This window comes from Capricornis sumatraensis, chromosome 3, assembly GCF_032405125.1.
Source record: "Capricornis sumatraensis isolate serow.1 chromosome 3, serow.2, whole genome shotgun sequence".
Lineage (NCBI taxonomy): Eukaryota > Metazoa > Chordata > Mammalia > Artiodactyla > Bovidae > Capricornis > Capricornis sumatraensis.
In genome coordinates, this window is record NC_091071.1 from 27,985,001 (window position 1) to 28,002,339 (window position 17,339).

The window sequence follows — 17,339 nt, forward strand, 5'->3', positions numbered from 1 at the left end:
ATGGCCAAAACAAATTGAGGTTTTGAAATACCTAACACAGTTATCCTATCTATAAATCATTGTGCTGATGGAGATCAGCATTCTTAAAACCACGTGACATGGGAATAAGTAACTCTTACCAGCCCTCATGAGCCCCGGGAAGCCTTCAGTGGGGTCTGAGCCCTCTCTGGGTGCTGAAATGGCAGAGCAGGCTCGTGGAAAAGGTGTCCGGTGTAGGGTCTCTCCAGCACGGAGCTCCTCGGGGCCCTGAGTCCTCTAACATGGACCCTGATGCTCATGGGTCTCCCCGGGGTTGTGTGCTTAGGTGAACTCATTCGAGCAGCTGTGCATCAACTACACCAATGAGAAGCTGCAGCAGCTCTTCAACCACACCATGTTCATCCTGGAGCAGGAGGAGTACCAGCGCGAGGGCATCGAGTGGAACTTCATCGACTTCGGGCTGGACCTGCAGCCCTGCATTGAGCTCATTGAGCGGCCGGTGAGGCCCCACATCACACATATGGGCCCAGCACGCAGACCCTGTGCTGTCTCCACTCGGGCACGGCTTCCCCAAGTCCTGAAAGGCTGTAAACTGAATCTTCGTGAACTAAATTACCCTGTCCTTTAGCCCACATTTTCCTATCGAAGGTGTTGCTTCTTTTTATCCCGCCCCTTTCTTCCCTTCCCCACCATGCCCTTCCTTCCCCTCCTCTCTCCAGTCATTCATTCCCAAAGGCAAGGGTCTTGCTTTTGTTCGCTGACCCATCCTGAACCCCTGGAACCACGCACATAGTAGGTGCACAAGAGATCATTATTGAATGACCATTGATTGACCTACATTATTGAATGACCTACTGTATGCTCAGCTGTAAAGAATCCACCCACCAATGCAGGAGATGCAGGTTTGATCCCTGGGTCAGGGGGATCCCCTGGAGGAGGAAATGGCAGCCAGCTCCAGTATCCTTGACTGGGAAATCCCATAGACCGAGGAGCCTGGCAGGCCATGGTCCGTGGGGTTGCGAAAGAGTTGGACACAACTTAGCGACTAAACAGCTATATGCTGGGCCCTCTCTTTAGGGGCTGAGATGTAACAGTGAACGAAATGGACGCAGTCCCTGCCCTCCTGGAGGAGCAGACAATGAAACTAGACAACCAAGAGAAGCAACTGAAACTCCTGATAAGGACAAAGCAGAGAGTGGTGTAGGGATGCCTGCTTTGGACAGAACAGCCAGGAAAGGCTTCTCTGATCTGAGTCCAAAAAGTAAAGAACATTCCGCCAGAGCAAATAGCATGTGCAGATTTGATGGTGCTCCTGACACCTTAGTTTAAGCTGTCTCAGCCATAGGGGAGCACTGTACTCAAAGGAACCCTTAGGTGAGTTTATTTGTAAAGGAACACAATTTATTACTAGAAGTGTGAAATCTTTGCGATGTTGTGTGTGCTTCCCGGCACTTGCATCCCTAGTGCTGGTCCATTGGGCACAGAATACTTTGAGGATAAATTGAGGGGGTGGAGATGGAGCGTGTAAATCCACCTTTATATGTAAGTAGATGCAGTAATGGAGCCTACGCATGTGTTTGGGTGGCCAGCCTGAGGCTCGGGCGCCCTTGCTATGATCTGCTTGTCTTCCACAGAACAACCCTCCAGGTGTGTTGGCCCTGCTGGACGAGGAGTGTTGGTTCCCCAAAGCCACAGACAAGTCCTTTGTGGAGAAGCTGTGCTCGGAGCAGGGCAGCCACCCCAAGTTTCAGAAGCCCAAGCAGCTCAAGGACAAAACTGAATTCTCTATCATCCACTACGCCGGAAAGGTACCAGGCAAACGTCCCAGGGGCCTCTTCATCCCAGGGCACCCAGGCAGGATGCTCCAAGTAGGAGCAACTTGGGAGTGGCAGGACCCAGAGGCATCTGGTGTAAGTCAGACCCTAACCAAGCCTTATACATGATTTGTCTAAGCATCAGTAAGGGACAAGATTTAGAGATATAACATATAATGGGCTAATGTATATATAATACCTGTATATTAAAGATAGAGAATATATATGCTATAATAGGCTAATATATATGTTGTATATTATAGACATATATGGGATGTATATTAGAGAGGCCACTCATATGCTCCAACTGTGGTGGCCAGGCTACCCTTGTGGCTCAGCTAGTAAAGAATCTGCCCGCAATGCGGGAGACCTGGGTTCGATCCCTGGGTTGGAAAGATTCCCTGGAGAAGGGAAAGGCTACCCGCTCCAATATTCTGGCCCGGAGAATTCCATGGACAGTCCATGGGGTTGCAAAGAGTCGGACAGGACTGAGCAACTTTCACTTTCATGGCAATTCTTTCCTGTATAGACCCTAAATCCTTCCTGCTACCAGTTAAACCCAACAGGAAGGGCCAGCTGGAATGGGGTGACCAATAAACCCACTTTTGAGTCCAACAGAAATCTCCTTTATCATGGCCTTGGGTTTGCCATTGCCAGCTTGTGCCACTCAGGGGAATTTGTGATGTCTTCTTTTTCTTCCTTCTCCTCCTTCCTCCCCGCTTCTCCCGTACGCGTCTCCTCCATCGTCATTGTCATCACCATCATCATCATATTATAGTTCTTAATATACAGGACCTTTCCCTATGGCTCCGGAGGGTCCTGGATCATGTAGAAAAGACATAACTCAGTCTGGCTTACAGGCATTTATTGACTCCCTGGTACATCCACTACATCATAGAAACAGGCAATACTCTAAACCAGGGGTTGATGAACCACAGCCCAGGTACCAAACCTGGTCCACGGCCTATTTTTGTAAATAAAGCTTTATTGACACACAGCCAAGATCAGACCTGCCCATCAATGTAACAACCCATATAATGTAAAACCCCACCAGAACTATTTGATCAGTTCCTTCCAAGTCATAGTCAAAATAGTAAGATTAAAAAGAGGTCCCAGATTTAATTTAAAAGCAGATTGTTGTCAAGCCCTTGCTGGAGGAGAGGTGAACGTTGAGTGTGAGGGGAGGGTATTCGCCACCAGCAAAGCTCCGTACCTTTGGGAAATCTCAGGCATCGTGCTGGGCTCTTAAGGAGGAGGCTGCCAGAGGAAGTTTACTAGGAGAAGGCAGGGATAGAGACGAGGCTTTCCCAGTAGGTCATGGCTGAGGCCTGCTGTGCGCAGGGCCCTTTAAAGTTCTGATTTGCCGGCTCCTTTATTGGTGTTTGTGGATTCCCATTATGGTAGCCACTCACGTTTCCTCTCTGACTTCAGAAGATCCGGGGCAGTGGGGGAAGAAGTCTGGGGCCCTGTCCTTAGTTCATAACTGAAGCAGAAGCTCCTGACCGGTGGGGTGGTCCTTGACAGGTGGACTACAATGCCAGCGCCTGGCTGACCAAGAACATGGACCCGCTGAATGACAATGTGACTTCCCTCCTCAACGCCTCTTCAGACAAGTTTGTGGCCGACCTGTGGAAGGACGGTAAGGCCCTGCTTGCTGGAGCAGGAGGACTGAACTCCCTCCAGTCCCTTCCCAGCAGTTCCTATTCCCACACCTGCTCCCAGGAGGGATGGGGCACCAGTTCCTGAGCCCCTCAATCCAGCACCTGGACCTCACGGAGAAGGTCCTGAGTCAGGGCTCAGATGCTGATGGAGGAAATGTCTGAGGAGGTATGTTGGGTCAGAGCGCCCCCTTGTGGAGTCATAGAGACTTAACTGCACTCTCATCTCTGCCATGTACTGGCTGTGTTATCTCAGACAATTCACTTGACTTCCTTAAGCTCCACTGTCCTCTTTGGTGAAAGTGAAAGTCACTTAGTCATTTCAGACTCTTTGCGACCCCATGGACTGTAGCCGACCAGGCTCCTCTGTCCATGGAGTTCTCCAGGCCATAATATTGAAGTGGGTAGCCGTTCCCTTCTCCAGAGGATCTTCCCAACCCAGGAATTGAACTGGGGTCTTCTGCATTGCAGGCGGATTCTTTACCAGTTGAGTTAATCTCCCATCTTCCATAAGATTACTGTGAGGGTGAAATTAAATCAGTAGGGCCAAGTTTGAGCATGGATCAAGAGCTCTGGAACACTTGTTAAAGTTCATGATCACTGGACCCCATCAGCAGGTCTGGATGGAACCTGAAAATTCATATTTCTAACAAGTTCCAATGGCACCCCACTCCAGTACTCTTGCTTGGAAAATCCCATGGACGGAGGAGCCTGGTGGGCTGCAGTCCATGGGGTCGCGAAGAGTCAGACACGACTGAGCAACTTCCCTTTCACTTTTCACTTTCATGCATTGGAGAGGGAAATGGCAACCCACTTCAGTGTTCTTGCCTGGAGAATCCCAGGGACGGGGGAGCCTGGTGGGCTGCTGTCTATGGGATGGCACAGAGTCGGACACGACTGAAGTGACTTAGCAGCAGCAGCAACAAGTTCCTAGGTGGCGCTGATGCTGCTGGTCTGGGGATCACACTTTTTTCCCCTTAAGAACCAGAGAACAGATGATCCAAGTGAAGTCTAACACCTGCTGGGCCCACAGTAGGGACTTAGTACACTTCGGCCCTGTGATGACTGTTAGATGGTGGGCTTTGCTGCTTTTGCTCCTGGGCCTCAGTGCTTACAGCAGATTTCACTCTTGACACAGACCCTGTAGGTCTAGGGCTTACAGGACTAGCTGCCCTTGCTTTAGGGACAGGGGTGAGTTCTGCCAACATTTACTGAGTGCCAAGGCCCTTGGGATGGGGTAACAGCATCTCAACCCAGGTTATATCTCACACCTGGGACTCACGATGAACTCTGGACCTCCTTCCTTCAAGGAGCCCACAGTCTTATAGGCGAGGCAGACAAGCAGAGACATTATTACATGGAGCCTACCTGAGCACAGGAACAGAAGTGCTGGGGTCTAATGTCAGTGGGGTTGAACTCCACGACCCGCCAACCAGCTGGATACAGTCAACTATGTGTGTGTGTGTGTTAGTCACTCAGTCGTATCCGACTCTTTGTGACCCTGTGGACTGTAGCCCACCAGGCTCCTCTGTCCCTGGGATTCTCCAGGCAAGAATACTGGAGTGGATTGCCATCTCCTCCCCCAAGGGATCCCTGTTTTATCTTTCTAAGCTCACCTCACCACTCAAAATATTGTATACTTGCACGTGTGATCATTGTCTGCCTCCTTCTGTTGGAATAACCGTAGAATATGAGCTGGGGTCAGGGGGGTACACAGCGTCTGGATTTTGTTCATGTCTGTATGCCCCGGGCCTGGCACACAGAAGGCTCTTAATAAATATCTGTTGGTGGATGAAGGATTGAAGGCAGGCAGGGAGGTAAGCCCTTTGCAGACCTTATTCAATTATTCCTGCTCTAGGAGGTAGATGCTGTTATTACCTCCACTGCCCTGGTGTCTCAGCTGGTAAAGAATCTGCCTGCAATGCAGGAGACCTGGGTTCAATCCCTGGGTTGGGAAGATCCCCTGCAGAAGGAAATGGCTACCCACTCCAGTATTCTGGCCTGGAGAATTCCATGAACTCTTTGCATCCATGGGGTCTCAAAGAGTCAGACACAACTGAGTGACTTTCACTTTCACAGAAGGAGAAACTGAGGCACAAAATGGCACCAGGCCAAGGCGGTGGCAAGAACAGGATTTACTCCCAAGTCTCTGTGACAATGTCAGAGAGAATGTGTTCTTTTTGTCATTCAGGAGTTCTCAGGGTCTCAGAAATATGTAATACTTGGAAAGCAACCCCCAACACCTCCCTTTACCTATCGCTAGAGGGAAGGTGGTGGGGGTGGAGGAAAGAACCCCATGAGAATGAGCAGGGGACCTGGGGTCTCCACGCTCCGGGCTGGCCCCCTGGCCTGCTGTGGGGGTGCAGAGCCCCTGGGTGGGCTGACGCCGCCCTTGTGTGCCCACAGTGGACCGCATCGTGGGGCTGGACCAGATGGCCAAGATGACGGAGAGCTCGCTGCCCAGCGCCTCCAAGACCAAGAAGGGCATGTTCCGCACGGTGGGGCAGCTGTACAAGGAGCAGCTGGGGAAGCTGATGACCACGCTGCGGAACACCACGCCCAACTTCGTGCGCTGCATCATCCCCAACCACGAGAAGAGGGTGAGGCCGCCGCCCACCTCCTCGGGACGTCCTCAGGGTCTGCAGGGAAAGGAGAGGCAGGCTGGGCTACAGGGGCAGGAGGAAAGCCAGACCTCCCACCCTGAGGGCTGCATCTGACACGAGTGGGAGGCACTCCTTTCTCATCCAAGACGCAGAAGAAGGCAAGAGAGGAAGGGAGAATGCTCCTGGGGACTTTGAGCCCTGAGGTGGCTGCACATGGTATCAGATCACTCGTTCACTAATATTTGCTGTAATATTTACAGTAAACATTACTCAGCTAATATTTGCTGAGCTCCCCCCATGCCAGGTGCTGGGGATTCGGAGCTGGATAGACTGTAGTCCTTGCCGGCAGGTGTCATAATCTAGGGCAGGGGGTGCTTAGCTAGGGGGCAATTGTGTGCCCTCCCTTCCTCCACTGGGGAGATTTGGCCGTGTCTGGAGACATTTTTAACTGAGAAGGGGGCTATTACTGGCATCCAGTGCACAGAAGCCAGGGATGCTAAACATTCCATAGCATACAGAGCCGCTCCCCCTGCAACCAGAGAATTATCCAGCCCGAGATGTCAGTAGTGCTGAGCTGTGGGAGAGGTGGACATACCAGCTGAGGAGGTGACGTGGTAAATTATGAGAATACCAAAGAGCCAGGGGTCCCACTCAACACTCAGGGCTCAGAGAAAGCTTCTTAAAGGATGTGAACTCGGTGACTCAGAGGGCAGGGTCGGGAGGGCATCCTAGGCAGAGGGACCAGAATAAGCAAAGCCGTGGAGGTGAGAAATGAAGGGTCTGGGTGAAGAAACTCCAGGTGGGTTGTTCCGTACTGACATGTGATGGTGTGAAGCAGGGATGGGAGAGATGAGGCTGGAATGCTGGGTGGGGCTTAGGTTGTGGTGCTCCTGGGGGTTACCAGGGCTTGGCACTCCTGTAAGATGTTATCAGGAGGCGTCTCATGATCAGATTTGTATTCTAGAAACCAGCTGAGGCGATGGGAGAGGCAGGACGGGGTGGGAAGACAGTGCAAGGCTACTCTGGCCATCGGGGCAGGAGAAGAGGGTGGCAAGTGGGTGGCAGTGGTGAGAGACGTGGGCGGATGGGGAGATGTTCGGGAGGTGGGAGCCGTAGAACTGGCGATGGGCAGGGAGCGAGGGAGGGGAGGTGTCAGGGAGGAAGCCCCAGGTGGTGCTGGTGCCAGCAAGAATGAGACCCGCAGCTGAGCTCTCACCTGGTGCCCCCAGTGAGCGCCCCCATGGCCTGGCGAGGTGGGTCACCGGGCCTGAGATTCGGGGCTTGCTGCTCCTCGAGGCCCCGGCAGCCCACTGCCCTTTGCATCTTTGCAGTCGGGCAAGCTGGACGCCTTCCTGGTGCTGGAGCAGCTGCGGTGCAACGGGGTCTTGGAAGGCATCCGAATCTGCCGCCAGGGCTTCCCGAACAGGATCGTCTTCCAGGAGTTCCGCCAACGGTGAGCCTGCAGGCTGAGGGTGGGGCGGGGGGGGCGGGTGCGGAGAGCAGGCTCGGCGGAGGGACAGACTTGACGACAGCGGAGATGCGCTCGGTCGTGACTCCTGCCCTGTGTCTCAAGGTACGAGATCCTGGCCGCCAACGCCATTCCCAAAGGCTTCATGGACGGGAAGCAGGCCTGCATCCTGATGGTGAGCCCGGTCCCCAGCCCCTCCCCAGAAATCCACCTGCAGACCTCCGGGCCTCAGGTGGCACTGCCCGTAGCTGCTCCGGGAAGGACCCTCCTTAAACACAATTAACCCCCGCCAAGTGGCAGAGCCGAGAACAGGAACTCTCCCCTCCTTCCTTCCGCAGATCAAAGCCCTGGAACTCGACCCCAACTTGTACAGGATTGGGCAGAGCAAAATCTTCTTCCGAACCGGGGTGCTGGCCCACCTGGAAGAGGAGCGAGACTTAAAGATCACCGATGTCATCATGGCCTTCCAGGCGATGTGTCGCGGCTACCTGGCCAGAAAGTAAAGACCTGCATGCTATCGCCTCCTTGCAAACACAGACCAGAAGCACAAAATTTCAGGGGGTTTTCTGGCCTCATGTCCTGATTCTGATTCTAGAGCAGAGGCCATCTTCTCTAAGATGTGTCACTGATTGAATGGCAGCCTTTTCTTGAGAGGGAAGAAATGCTACCACTTTAAAAATATGTGCTAGCTACAAGGACAGGGCAGGAAGGGCTTAAGACCATGGGCTGTGGAGAGTTAGACGTGGGTTCTATTCTGGCTTCCCTGCTTATTTGGTGAAGAACCTTGGGAAAGTTATTCTACCTCTCTGAGCCTCAGGAAAATGGGTATAATCATTCCTGCCTTGTAAACTTGTTTTAATAAGGGGGGGGTCAATGAAATGCTGCATATAAACAGTTGAGAACAAAGCTGGTTATCATTTAAGAAGTGTGAGAATATGATAAAGTACCTGAGGAAGGTGTATTGGTATCTATACCCCCATGTCCGAATGGGATTCATAAGGCATGGTCCTGCCCTGATGCTCCCTCTGTTTTGGGAAACCAGGGCCTGGGTGAAGGCTAGGGTTCCTCCATGAAACTCATACCCCGAACAGGACTGCCGGGGCTGGTGGAGTAGCTCTAGTGCAGGGCACGTATCAGCAGGAGGTACAGACCACGCACTCACCTGGTCGTGTCAGGCTGATTCATTGCCAGGTAGACCCAGGATGGTCAAGGCCAGATCTGGGGAGCGCTTTCCTGGGACAGACCTCACCTGTCAAGTATCGTAACTGAATTCTCTGTTGCCACCACTCCCGCTTGCAGACTGACTGGGGAGAGTTTATTCTTCAAGTTCACCCATGTCCAAGATGGCAGCCGCAATGGCAGCCACTCAGAGACAAGAGGATGGTGTTCACTCTTGGGTGGTTTTTCGAACCTAATAGCCCTTAAATAGGAGGGGTGCTGGTTCTGTGTCAGGTCTGGGAGTTTAAAACACACCCGAGGGAACGATAGGTTTTTAGACACTCAGCTTTGGGGAGGATGTGGTACAGATGAGTGTGTTGGATGCCCCTCAGGAATGGTGGAACGTGGGTTGATTTCCTAGGTGTTACCGGGACCACAGATCTGAATTCAGGGAATTTTGTGATCCTCGGGTCTTCCTTGTCCACTGAGAAAGGCTCTGGCCTCCAGACGATATACTTGTACTGATGCTCAGAGCTTGCTGGAGAATCTGGGCTAGAGAGAATGGGGGGATGTTCTTGTGCGCGTCACCAAATCCCAAGCCAAACAGACGCGTCCTGCTCTCAGGATGCTGCGGGGCTGGATGCTGTGACAACGCAGTGAGTTGTGTGCTGGGCCGAGCAGGTCTTCTCACGCCTCCACTTCCCTCTCCCCAGGGCCTTTGCCAAGAGGCAGCAGCAGCTGACAGCCATGAAGGTGATCCAGAGGAACTGCGCCGCCTACCTCAAGCTGCGGAACTGGCAGTGGTGGCGGCTCTTCACCAAAGTGAGTGCACCCTCACCCCAAGGCCCCCACCCCCTCCCCCAAGTCCTGGGTCTTCCCTGGGGCGCTGCCCACGTGGGACTGCAGGCGGTGGATAGCAGGCTTGCAACCGAGAGCTCAACACCAGACCTTCCCCACTGGCGATTCTCTGGGCTTGAGAAGAGCTCCCTCTTTGGCATGTGGGTTAAGCCGTGACCTTAACCCAGACCCAGAGCACTTCCATCACCACAAGGATCCCTCCTATTGCCCATTTATAGCTCTACCTACTTCCCTCCACAGCCCCAGCAAGCACGAATCTGTTCTCCATTTCTATATTTTTGTCATCTCAAGAATATTATGTTAACGGGGTCCCGTGGTTATGTCACTGGGGCTTCCCTGATAGCTCAGTTGGCAAAGAATCTGCCTGCAGTGCGGGAGACCCTGGTTCAGTTCCTGGGTCAGGAAGACCCGCTGGAGAAGGGATAGGCTTCCCTTGTGGCTCAGCTGGTAAAGAATCCGCCTGCAATGTGGGAGAGCTGGGTTCAATCCTTGGGTTGGGAAGATCCCCTGGAGAAGGGAACGGCTACCCACTCCAGTATTCTGGCCTGGAGAATTCCATGGACTGTATAGTCTGAGGGGTCGCAAAGAGTCAGACACCAGTCAGCAACTTTCACTTTGTCACAAAGCATCATTCTCTGGAGAGCCCTCCATCCAGCGTGTTGTGTGTATCCACTGTTTGTTTCTCTGGGTACAGCTTGGTCTTGCAGCATCGCTGGCTGTTACAAGTCCGTTGGGCAAAGACTTGCTCTGTGGGGATGGACACAGCTTCCTCTTAGGTGCCCTTGAGTTTGTTGATGGGCACAAAGCTTTTTCACTGAGTGACTATGTATTGAATGGACACTGTGCACCAGGTCCATGTGAAGGGCTGGGGATACCCTGGCTTCATGAATATTCTAGGTGCGTGGAGGAGTAGGTGATAGGTAAGCGCAGGAAATGATGCCCATGGCAGACTGGGGTCAGTGCAGGATGGAAGCTGCAGTGTATCAGACACGGGTTCCTCTAGTGCCAGGTGGGGCTTGAACACAAGGAGTTAGGGGTCAGCCTGGTGAAGAGCAGTGAGGGGAAGCTGCTTTTTGGTAATGTTCATTCCCACCGACCCAACTTCTGGAAAACTCTCCTAAAAAATCCATCTGAAATAAAGAAAATAAAAAATGAAGGGCATTCATTTACAAGAGCAAAATTTCAATGCCCAGCCCTGGCAGACTGACTCATAACAGCTACCCATCAATGGGATACTTTTCGATCGCTAAAAATGATGATATTTAAAAATCAAGTTGTAACGCTGATGTGACCACAGGGGTGACAGTTATCCTGTCGTTTTTAGTAATAAAAGCAGCATGTAGGGAATTCCCTGATGGTCCAGTGGTTAGGACTCCGTGCTCTCACTGCAGAGGGTCTGGGTTTGATCTCTGGTCCGTGAACTAAGATCCCTCAAGCCTCATGGCATGGCAAAAAAAAAAACTTTCTTAATTAAAAAAAAAATTTCTTTTAAGTACATGTAACGCTGGGCAGTATGGTCTCAGGTGTATTTTTTTAGTGTGCAGGACAAAGGGCTAGAAGGAGATGCTGATAGTGCTGGTAATGGGAGGTAGGATGTGGGGGACTTTTCTTTCCTTTTCTCTTTGGAAGGAAACACAGCAGTTTGTCAGCAGCAGTCATCACTCAGGATGGGACTAAATGGGGGGAGGCGAGACTTTCTCCTTTCACTTTGCACCTTTTCCTGTTCTCTAGGGTTTTTCAGTCTCGGCATATTGGTTGATATTGGCATATGTTGATACTTTGGGATGGGTAATTCTGTGTCACAGAGGTTGTCCTGAGAATTCTAGAATGCTGAGCAGCATCTCTGGCCTCTACCCACTAGATGCCAGTAGCATCCCCCCCACACCTAGTTGTGACAGCTAACACCTCAGAAACTGCCAAATATCCCCTGAGGGGCTGCGGGTGGAGTAAAACTGTCCCTGGCTGAGAACCATTGATTTCCTTACGAGAGTGTATCCCTTGTGCCATGGAGACAACTGATGGGCTGACCCTCTGTGTGCAGGTGAAGCCCCTGCTGCAGGTGACTCGGCAGGAGGAGGAGATGCAGGCCAAGGAGGATGAGCTCCAGAAGACCAAGGAGCGGCAGCAGAAGGCTGAGAGCGAACTCAAGGAGCTGGAGCAGAAACACGCGCAGGTACCGGCCGGGAGCCTGGCTGGTGCTGCAGAGGGCGGGCCGCCTACCCCCCGTGGGGCTCACTGCCCGTCTCCCCGCCCCCTGCCTGCAGCTGACCGAGGAGAAGAACCTGCTGCAGGAGCAGCTGCAGGCGGAGACAGAGCTGTACGCCGAGGCCGAGGAGATGCGGGTCCGGCTGGCAGCCAAGAAGCAGGAGCTGGAGGAGATCCTGCACGAGATGGAGGCCCGCCTGGAGGAGGAGGAAGACCGGGGCCAGCAGCTGCAGGCAGAACGGAAGAAGATGGCCCAGCAGATGCTGGTAAGGCACTGCGGGGGCTGCCCTCGGTGGTGCCGAGTCCCTTGACTCTCGCTGCAGACCTGTGAGGTGCATCTGATGCTGTGTGTCCCCACTGGACTGAGATGGAGACTCAGGCTTGGAGAGGAGCAGCCCTCTGCCTACACACAGCTCCTCGGGAGCCTGCTCTGTCCTACTGCCCTGCCTTCCATGCGCAAACACGTTTTCTCCCAGTAGCCGCCCTGTGTTAGGGGTAACTGACAGTAAGCTACTGCTGCAGAACTAAAAGCACCAAGACTCAGCAGCTTAGAAATAAGAAGCATTTAGGACTTCTCTGCTGGACCAGTAGTTAAGAATCTGCCTGCCAATGCGGGGGGACACGGGTTCGCTCCCTGGTCCAGGAAGATCCCACGTGTTGTGGGGCCTGTGTGCCACAACTCCTGAGCCGCACTCCAGAGCCCACAAGCTGTAATTGCTGAGCCCACGTGCCAAAACTGCTGAAGCCCCCATGCCTAGAGCCTGTGCCCTGTGACAAGAGAACCCACGTAGTGAGAAGCCCACACACCACAACCAGAGAAAGCTGGACCCAGCACCCCCGAAGTTAAATAAAAAATTATTTTTGTAAATGAAATACTAAACATTTATCTCCCACAGTCGTGACTCTGAGAGTGGCTTAGCTGGTGATTCTGGCTTAGAGCTTCTCATGAGATTGCAGCTGTGATGTCAGCCTGGGCTGCAGTCCTCTGAAGGCTTGACTGGGGCTTGCGGATCCCCTTCCATGGGTGAGAGAGCCGTCACTCACATGGCTGTAGGCAGGAGACCTCAGTTCCTCATTGTGTGCGCTTCTCCACAGGGCTGCTTGAGTGTCCTCACAATATGGCAGCTCGCTTTCCCTGGACAGAGTGAATGGAGGGAGAACGGGGAGGAAGCCGCAATGCCTCTTACAGCCTGGTCTCTGACTTACACACGCCATCACTTCCTCTTGATTTTGTTAGAAGCAAGTCATTAAGCCCAGCTGACACTCAAGGGGAGAAGAAATACGCTCCACCTCTTGAAGGGGAGAGTGTCAAAGAATTTGTGGACATATTTTTAAAACCACCGTGGTACCTATTCTCCCCACTTTACAGATGAGGAGACTGAGGCTCCACCAAGCAAAGTAGTTTACACAAACCTTTTCTTTCTGATGAAAAGAGACTGCAGAGCATGGCAGGGAGCCATGAGGCCCAGCCTCTGTGTCCATGAGTCCCCAGAGCTCCAGGAGAGTAGATTTGGGGTTAAGCAAGGCTGTAATTATTTTCATTATTTTCCCTCCCCCACAAAGGACCTGGAGGAGCAGCTGGAGGAAGAGGAAGCTGCCAGGCAGAAGCTACAGCTTGAGAAGGTCACAGCTGAGGCCAAGATCAAGAAACTGGAGGATGATATTCTGGTCATGGATGATCAGAACAATAAACTGTCAAAAGTGAGTGGGGTTGGATGTCCCTGGTGGTCCAGTGGTTAGACTCCACTGCGTCGGAGCGTGGGTTCAGTCCCTAGTCAGGGAACTAAGATCCCACATGCCCTGTAATGTGGCCAAAAATTAAAAAAAAAAAAGTGAGTGGGGTTGAGTGTCTGCATTAAAGTGACAGGCTCCTCAGGACTATGGATACCTTCAGATACCTTCCCTTTTTAAGCCAGGTACTAGGAATTAAAGGCCAAACAGGCAGTTGTCTCTGGCACTGATGTGACAGTCTTGTGACCACAGTCAGGATGCAGGCATGCCGTGGATGGGGTCCCCGGTGGTCCCAACAGTGCCAGGGCCACTGTGGAGCAAGTGTCGGGAACGCCACAACCAGTGCAGCCCCCGAGTTGTGCAAGGGAGGGTGGGTAATGTGCCTGAGACCAGGGGGGCTCCCCCTCACATTCTCACCACCCACTTCCACTTCCTAACAGAGGACCAGCTGTCCTGGGATTGAGGGGCTTCTGGGATGTGAGACTTTCAGCCCCCAAACCAGATAAGTCCCAAGATGAGTAGCTCACCCTAGTCAGTATCCACTAAGCAGCCCCACTGTGAGTGGACTACCTTTAGTCCTGGATGCCAGCTGGGCACCAACTGTGAGACAGGCTTGGTGTCGGGGCAGGGCGTGCACGGTGGAGTAGGACCCAATCATCGAGGGGCGTATGTTCCAGAGAGACAACAAGTAGATGATTATACAAGCAATCGCTAATTGCTGTCATGATCAGGGTTCTGAAGGAGGTGTTCACCCTCTTCTAAGAGAAGAGCACTAGGGGATGGAGGTGGGGCATTCAGGGAGGGCTTCCTGGAGGCGGTGACATTTCAGTGGAAACCTGAAGAATGAGGAGCAGTTAGAGGGAGAGGGGGTGGAGGCACATCCCAGGCAGATGGTCCCGCCTGTTTGCAAGAGCCCTGAGGCCTGTGGTAAGAAAGGAAAGAGGGCCCCTTGGCTGGGACATGAAGTTGAGGGGTGGAGGGGCCTGAGGTGGGGAGTGGCTAGTCTTTGGAAAGTATTATTGTTGAGGAACTTATTTTTCCCCCTTTAAAACTCTAGGTTGCATTTGGTTATAGTGTGGATTATCCTTTCAACGGTTTATCTGGAAATTACTAACAGTGAAACATAGTCCCGAGAGAAAAGGAAAAAAACCAATAATATTTCTTTTTCTTTTCCCCTAAAAGGAGCGAAAACTCCTTGAAGAGAGGATTAGTGACTTAACTACAAACCTTGCAGAAGAGGAAGAAAAAGCCAAGAATCTTACCAAATTGAAAAATAAGCACGAATCTATGATTTCAGAACTGGAAGGTAAAACGGCTTCTAGCGAGGTTCTGAGGGGGGTATTTTACTTTATTTTATTTTTTAACACCAAAACCACTTTATATTGGGGTACAGCCAATTAACAGTGTTGTGATAGTTTCAGGTGAACCGTGAAAGGGGATATTTTAAAATAAGACAGGACTTTTGAGAATGGTGGATTACGGCAGGAAAGGGACAGTCCTACCCAGCTGCCTGCGCACCCTTAGGAAACACACACATTCATTCTAGAAGGTGCTTGTCACCAGGGCTGACTTTCCTTCCACAAGAGCGTGGTGCGGGTGGGATGGTTCGTGTGTGTGTGTGTGTGTGTGAAGTGCCTGAGCAGGAAGGCTCGTCCTCCAGGGGTTTCTCAGGTAGTGTCCACCCTCCGAAGCGCCCTGGCTTTCTCGCAGTGCGGCTGAAGAAGGAGGAGAAGAGCCGGCAGGAGCTGGAGAAGCTCAAGAGGAAGCTGGACGGGGAGGCCAGCGACTTGCACGAGCAGATCGCAGAACTGCAGGCGCAGATCGCTGAGCTCAAGATGCAGCTGGCCAAGAAGGAGGAGGAGCTGCAGGCGGCCCTGGGCAGGTACGAGGCCGCCGGGGGCAGGTCCAGGGTGTGCGCGTGCCCCGAGGGCCCCTGCCGGTCTGCAGAGGGGGCCTGGTCCTCCTCCTCCTCCAGGCAGGCCGCCACCTCACGTGAAGTGGCCCCGCCCTGGCCTCCCAGGTGCCTTGCGGTCCTGCTGGCACCTCCAGAACCTCGCCTTTGGCCTTCTCTCCCTACCAAGCTCATCCTCCCTACTGCCACTGTGCCTGCCTCTTGGGTGCCATCCTTCGTCATCTGCACCCCAGTCCTGGGTTTCTGGTTGCACAAAGAAGCCGTTCCATCAGCACCACAAACACCATGTGTCTGAGCTGAGAGGACCCTCCTGTCCGCAGCTGTCTCCCTCTGAGGCCCCTCTTTATGTGAACACCGGTCTCCTCGCGAGCTTTTGCCCCCTTCTCTCCCCGCCCAGGGTACGGCAGACTTGGCCCATTCCATGCGGTGTGCCCCCAACCCCTTTTCTGTGCCCCCTTCTCCCAGCTTGGAGCTGGGGTGCTCTAACAGCCTCCCCGGGGGTATTACAGTGGCGACTCACAGTTATTTACCTGCTCTCCGTGTGCTGAGCTCTGCTCAAGCGGTGTCTTTACCGACACCTGGCCAGGTGTGCTGCGGTACCTCCGGTCACTGAGGAGGAAGCTGGGCCAGTCGCCCAGCTTTTGAAAGACGGGCTGGGAGTCGCTTTCTGGTTGGTCCCCTGGCCAGCTCTCTCTCAGCCGGTTTATGCCAGGCGACAGCGCTAGGGTGATGGGCCACCTCGTGTCTTCCCTCCACTGGTCCCCTTCCATCCATTGTAGATGAAACCGGAAGCAGCCCCACCGTGGTCAGGAGGGAGCTCCCTTCCATTCCTTCGGGTCAAGGCTCCCCACCTCCCACCCTGACCCGCAGTCACCGTCTCCCCTGGTGTTAACATTCCCACTCCCAACAAGCAGGGCCTGGCCAAGCTCTTTGCACGGAGCAGAACGACACTGAGCAAGTGGAAGGAAGAATCAACCAGTAGTTACTGGGGAGGAATACTTGCCTGACACTCAGAAAGCATCTGTTGGGCTCCTGCTGTGGACAAGGCACCATGCTGATTCAGTGCAAAGCACTCTCTGTCTCTGTCTCTGTCTGTCTGTTTCTGCCTCACTTTCACACACACACACACACATGCACACACACACACACACACACGCACACACACGTGCAGCATGAGCTGTTTTCTTACATCAGCCCTCGGAAACTACATCCTGCATGAACCTCCAAGCAGTCCAGCATGGCAAGAAGGGGCCTTGCGTGTCTCAGGACCTGAATGGAACACGTTCTGATATCTGTGGAACCCAAATGAGTGCTTCCAGAAAACCATCTTTGGCCACCTCATGGGATGGACAGCAGGGGCCCCGGGACCCCAGGGTCCTAGTTCTGGTGATCTGTCCCCGGCAGGCTGGATGACGAAATGGCTCAGAAGAACAATGCCCTGAAGAAGATCCGGGAGCTGGAAGGTCACATCTCAGACCTCCAGGAGGACCTGGACTCAGAACGGGCCGCGAGGAACAAGGCGGAGAAGCAGAAGCGGGACTTGGGGGAGGAGCTGGAGGCGCTGAAGACAGAGCTGGAGGACACGCTGGACAGCACGGCCACCCAGCAGGAGCTCAGGTGAGGAACCCCCACCCGGCCGGCCACTCTGATGGGTCGGGACGGCTGATGGAAAGGGGCAAACCCACACAGATCCTGAGTCACGGGGCTCCTCAGGCCCTATGTTTATTGTGCTGATTGCATTTTGCTTTAACGGATATAAGCATGCTTAATTTTTTTTTGGAAAATTTTGTTGAAATATAGTTGATTTACAATGTCATGTTAGTTTCAGGTGTACAGCAAACTGATTCAGTTCTGTTCTTAACAAAAAGGCCATCTCAGAAAAATGAGTAATAAATATTTCTGTCTAATTAAGCCACATGGATACCTAAAAGGGCTCGCATATCTTCCTACCCT

At 52.9% G+C, this 17,339-nt stretch overlaps 1 protein-coding gene across 2 annotated transcripts in view; it reads left to right on the plus strand.

Annotated features, from left to right (window-relative positions):
* The window catches only part of MYH11 (myosin heavy chain 11), a 127,067-nt gene that overhangs the window by 85,553 nt on the left and 24,175 nt on the right, over nucleotides 1–17,339 (plus strand). For both annotated transcript variants that reach the window (XM_068967296.1, XM_068967295.1), the window contains 14 exons: nucleotides 305–478; nucleotides 1,614–1,787; nucleotides 3,318–3,432; nucleotides 5,858–6,051; nucleotides 7,386–7,507; nucleotides 7,628–7,697; nucleotides 7,861–8,021; nucleotides 9,394–9,502; nucleotides 11,580–11,711; nucleotides 11,803–12,009; nucleotides 13,307–13,444; nucleotides 14,657–14,780; nucleotides 15,185–15,356; nucleotides 16,791–17,003. In XM_068967296.1, coding sequence (XP_068823397.1) covers nucleotides 305–478; nucleotides 1,614–1,787; nucleotides 3,318–3,432; nucleotides 5,858–6,051; nucleotides 7,386–7,507; nucleotides 7,628–7,697; nucleotides 7,861–8,021; nucleotides 9,394–9,502; nucleotides 11,580–11,711; nucleotides 11,803–12,009; nucleotides 13,307–13,444; nucleotides 14,657–14,780; nucleotides 15,185–15,356; nucleotides 16,791–17,003 — 2,105 coding nt within the window. The remainder of the gene's footprint in view (nucleotides 1–304; nucleotides 479–1,613; nucleotides 1,788–3,317; nucleotides 3,433–5,857; nucleotides 6,052–7,385; nucleotides 7,508–7,627; nucleotides 7,698–7,860; nucleotides 8,022–9,393; nucleotides 9,503–11,579; nucleotides 11,712–11,802; nucleotides 12,010–13,306; nucleotides 13,445–14,656; nucleotides 14,781–15,184; nucleotides 15,357–16,790; nucleotides 17,004–17,339) is intronic.